The sequence below is a fragment of the Lissotriton vulgaris genome, chromosome 3_1 (genome assembly GCF_964263255.1).
Source record: "Lissotriton vulgaris chromosome 3_1, aLisVul1.2, whole genome shotgun sequence".
NCBI lineage: Eukaryota > Metazoa > Chordata > Amphibia > Caudata > Salamandridae > Lissotriton > Lissotriton vulgaris.
The window spans coordinates 886168432-886173792 of NC_141689.1; the positions used below are offsets into that span (position 1 = coordinate 886168432).

General features: G+C 43.6%; 1 protein-coding gene across 1 annotated transcript; it reads right to left on the reverse strand.

Annotated features, from left to right (window-relative positions):
- Nucleotides 1-779: 779 nt before the first annotated feature.
- Nucleotides 780-1224, reverse strand: LOC147727162 (large ribosomal subunit protein mL55-like; the record flags this gene model as incomplete). The annotated part of the gene is made up of 1 exon (XM_086963579.1): nt 780-1224. A coding segment is annotated over one exon (360 nt), but the record flags the coding sequence as incomplete, so codon positions are not given.
- Nucleotides 1225-5361: the final 4137 nt, after the last annotated feature.

The following is a 5361-nucleotide window of genomic DNA, read 5'->3' on the forward strand; positions in this document are numbered from 1 at the left end:
GGCCTTATGCCAAGAATTATGGGCGTTGTGGTTGGAAAGAAAGCTGCTAAATTACACAAGCCTGTGTTCTACGGTGCATTTGTCTATCTGATGCTCTGAAGTCTTAATGTGTGTCATCTGTGAGAAAAATCTTACTGTGCTGCGCAATCTACATACATTTTGTGTCCAGAAATGGTGAGCTGCAGGAATGAACCGTTTCAAAGTTTATACATCTCTGAAAGTTCGTTTAGCCCATTGACTGCTGTATTAAATTTTATAGTGAGCATAGCTTCTCGTTTTAATAATTTTGCGTCTAGATCTCCACCTCTCCAATCCTGTTCAACTTTTGAAATGACAGTCCATCTTAGATCTTTTTCCGTATGTGTTTTAGCATGCCAGTGGTTCACTAAGGGAGCTGTCAGTACATTTTTACGAATTCTTGATTGATGTTGCAAAATCCTATGACACACTTCTTGGTTAGTCTTGCCTATGTATAATTTCTTACACGGGCAAAGAATCCCATATACTACATACTTGGACTTACAATTAGAGAATGTGTCATGTTTCCAATGGTTGGTATTGTGTGTGAAGAGGTTTCCCTCTATTGTTGAATCACAACAAATGCAAGTTCTGCATTTGTGATGGCCTGATACTGGAGGCAGGCCCACATAATCCCGAAGAGTTGATCCTTTTTGGTTTTGGTAACGCTGCTCACACAATCTGATTGGCAATGCTTCTGTCTTTCTTAAAGGCAAAAAGTGGAGCTTCAAGCAACATTTTTTTTTTTTTTTTTTTTTTTTTTTTAATAGTAAAACATTTATTTATATGCGCTGCCAATAGCGGGATTTAATATTTTCGGAGTCTGGAGAAGAAAGGAAAAATAGGTTATTTATTCTTCCAGAATTTTTTGTATTCATCTACATTAAATTCATCCACAAATTCGTCTTTTTCTTCTTTTGGTTGAAATCGTTTTGGATCACGTTTTCGGAATCTTGCCTTTCGCTCTGCTTCCGAAAGAGTGGCGATATCTACAGGCATTTCAAGGACTCTCCTGGGCTCCTTATAGCGAATGGTAATGGTGGACCCATCAGGCCTGACCAGTAAGACGGGATACGTTCTGCTGTAGACCTGCCTTCCACAGCGCACTATGGAAGTCCTGTTGGAATTGTGAAGACAGCTAGAAATATGCAGGCTGCAAATGGCAGGAAGGAAACTCCTCGACACCTGCTGCTGCAATAACCCGAGTGTTATCCAGATGTTTTACCAAATGCCAGTTTTGGTAGATTGTCTTCTTCAACCATTTTGACGTAGGACAAAACGTTGACACACATACAATCCTTTCCGTCGCTGGTTTTACATTTCTCTCAAGTAGAGTTTCTCGTGGAGTCCACCACGCTCTCTTCATTGCTTTCTTTAAAGGTTTTTTGTAAGCATGGGCGCAAAATCCACGAACTTTCGCAAATTTGCGGATTTTTTCTTTTTTTTTGTGTTCGCAAGGGTTTCTGCCAGTTCGCGAGGGTTTTTTACCAGTTCGCAAACGCGAACTTACTTGTCGGGTCGCAACTGTCGCGACCATGTTGTTTCTAAGTCTGGTTCATCACAGCACCCTCTGTTTCACCACTGCCACCCTCTGGTACATCACTGCCACCCTCTGGTTCATCACTGTAGATTATGGGGGGAAAAGCACACCTGCCCTGCCTCAACTGACATGAATTAATTTTGGGCTGATTAATGTGTCACTGAATTTGAGCTGGCACCTGCTTCCTTAGCTGTAAGTGCTTCCTGATTAATGATGAGCTTGAACTTTTGCACCTGCTAAGTGCTTTCAGTTTTGCATAATTTGTTAGCACACCTGCCCTGCCTCAACTGACATTAATGAATTAGAGGTTGATTAATGTGTCACTGAATTTGAACTTCCAGTCTGGCACCTGCTTCCTTATCTATAATTGCTTTCTGTTGCAGTGTAATTTTTTTTAACAGGGCCTTTGTGGCATACTTGTAGCTATTCTCTGAGCCTGCTGTGAGGGTCAGAGCAGGGTCATAGAATAGTTGCAAGTAGGCAACTGAACTCCGGAGGGGCCCCTCAGGAAGCACTACAGGGAATGGTTACTAATGATGAACTTGAACTTTTGCACCTGCTGAGTGCTTTCAGTTTTGCAAAAATCGTTTTTCTGCAATTTCGCGGGATTCGCGAGGCGCAAATTTGCGCGAGATCGAATTCGGAAGCCGCGAATTAGTGCGAATATGCAATTTGGTTTTTTGCGGCTTGTTAGTTCGCGTGGGTTTTTGCGTTTTCGCAAGCCGCTGGTAGCGCGACGATGCAAAGTTATCCTAGCGGTCGTACATGGGCGCGGCCATCTTGTTTGCGTGACGTATTTCTGTTTCCTGGCGCTATGTGTAATCTCGCAAAGTATGCGGCTCGCTAGTACAAGTTTGCGTGTGATCGCGGGGGAAATCTCAAGCGAACTTACCCACGCGGTCGTGAACGGGCGCGGCCATCTTATTTTTCATTCATTGCTATGGTTCTGGGCATGCTTTCTGTATCCTCTCTCAATCTCTGCCATCCTTTGCTTGTTTGAAGTTTTTTTTAATCTATTTTACTTATTATCTATCCCTCTATTATTCTAGCTCTATATTTTTGTGTTTTCTGCCTCTTTTGGTTAATTTTAAACTACTTTTTTAAACTCTTTTCTTTTCTTCTTCCCTATTCTATTTCTTATTTCTTATTTACCTTCCTTTCTCCCCAGACCATGGTAAAGGGAGCCAGGAACCAGCACGAGAAGGGCAAGGGTCCCGCACCCCATGCCCGGCTCCCGTGCGGGCGTTTGAGGGGGGAGCTAGTGATGCCACGAGAGATCTTTAGCGCGGAGGAGGTGGCCGTACTAGTGTTCTATGTACAGCACCGCCTCCCCAGGACAATCATGGCAGGCGGCAAGATTGCAAGCGGCTACGGGCTCCGGGAGCGCCGGAAGTGGTGGGAGAAGGTCTGCCGGGCCTTGTATTCTCACTCTCGGGTCCGGCGCACCTACAACCAGGCCACCCACCGTTGGATGGATCTCCTGGGATGGGAACACGACCTGCTCGACCTGCTCGGCCTCAAGATCCCCGGGCTTGGTGAGTAGTAGTAGCTATTTCATCACTACTCTGTTTTCTCCTGCTCTGTGTGTTAATATATTGCAAAGTTTTGTTTTTTACCAAGAGCAATAATGCTGCCGATTACATTGTAGGTAAATTATATTTCAAAATCTTCTGTGCATTTCAGGTGCACTGCTCTCCTTCTCAGTAGCATTGCTACTATGCTTATTTGTTTTCAATTTTGTGTTCATTTCATTGGCCTGAGAAATTATGTATGAGTGTAGTTTACAGAACTGCATAATGCTAGACACTAAGGGGCAGATTTGCAATTACCGGCGTATCCCTGCAAAGTAGGGGGCCTGGCCCCAGTAATTGTGCGCCACGCCACCACCACCCATGGTGCGCTGTATTTACAATGCGGCGCACCGTGGGCCCAAAACGTCACCGAAGCGTTACGCATCTGTGCCATAAAGGCGGCGCAATGCTGGAGTTGCGTCGCAGCGATGACGCAGCTCCAGCATTGCTCTGGGGTGCCCTATCTCCCCAATGCTGCATCAAGCTGTACGTCTGCTTCAAGCAGGCGCAGGGTTTGAGTGATGCATCATTGTCCTAAAAGTGACTGATTGAAATCTTGTAGATTTCCCTCAGCCACTTTTAGAATGCGTTCCTGCACAGGAACGCCCTCCCTTGCACCGGAACGCCCCCTGATGGCGCAGGGCTTTACAACGTGATGCATCTCCCATATGCGTCACGTTGTTAATATACATCACACCATGGCGCCTCTTTTGTTCTGCCGCTGCATCACAAAAGTCACGCAACAACGGAGCAAAAGAGCCACAAGGGGCTTGTAAATCTGCCCCTACAGACTCAAGTCCAGTCCTTCCTTTGTACACCTGGCAATAAGAAGAAATAGTGGTGGTGGATTGATAGTTTGAGTATTTTAATGACTGGTTAATGTAGTAGGAAACTTTTTAGTGTTGTCACTGATCTGCAATCACGATGGAGTTTGTCTGTCACTTCGCGTGCTGCGGACTGCTGCCTGCCAGTCCTAGGCGAACCTTTTTAGTACTTTGTTTAGTGAGTTACATAACTTTCCCAGTCGAGGGTCCGCAAATCAAGCAATACTAATATCGTAGTAGACCACATGACATAGGTCAATATATCCCGTGGAATAGTTGTCTATTTGCTATGTCGCCAAAATATTTTGTCATTGTTCTTTTGAAATGTTTGATTTGGTTGACAACAATCATCCATGTTTTCGGGTCTTTCTTTCTTTCATGTTGTATATCAGCTCCCCCCAGGGGCAAGAGGACAGAGGAGGAGGTGGTATCGGTTGCTGCTGCTGTAGAAGGCCAGGATCGGTCAGGCGAGGGCTCCTTTGCTGGCCCCGGTAAGTTTTAATTTTAATATAGAGTACCTATTTTTTCCTCACGTTCCTCATTCTATTTTTTCTAAATTGTCTTTGATCTTCTTGTAGACTGTATCTAAATTTTTATCCTGCCTTTACTATGACTCCCTGTGGTATTACTAGATTATTCTTAATAGTCTGACTGTGTAGCTAACTAAGATTGCACATTTGGCAAAAGGTGTTAAACGAAACTCCCATTCTAGTCAGCAATAGCTCTATGCACTGAGTGCATGGACAGGGATTGTCCATAATGTCTTTTCAAGTCTTCTAAATGTTTATGCTTTGACAATTCCCAACAATAAAATGTGAATGACCACCAAGAAAGAATAAGATACTACTTTACTTTTGGTTTGGATAGGAGGACAATCCATACTACTACTGTTGCAGGGACAAATCTGCACAAACAGAACTATGGACACTAAATAGTGCATTGTTTATCAATTATAATAGGCGCAGGTAGACTTTCCTCATACCTCAGTGATATCAGACTTTGAAGAACCCCCAATCTCCTTATTGACTAGATAGTGTGGCAGAGTCATTTAGCTCCCGAATTCATCGATGATTGATCCCCAATGATGATTATCCAACGCAGGACAAGAGTACGGAGTCAGAGTCCAGAAGTGTCAGAGGCACAGACTCATGCTTGCAAATTGCAAAACCTTTTGCTCAGTCACTCTTGACCAAAAACCACAGAGTCTATTTAAGTTTTAAAGCTTTATTAAAAGTAAAAACATTTATTAAAATCAAGCTTGTCATAAAACATAAACGGTTGATTAAAAATGGAAAAGTGCTTAGTGATTTATTTCACACATTTATTGTGGGCGAGCCGAGCCCTCACCTGGTTTGAACTTTAATTTTTCTTTTTGGTGCTGAATCGTTGGTCACTCCGTCCTAGTGAT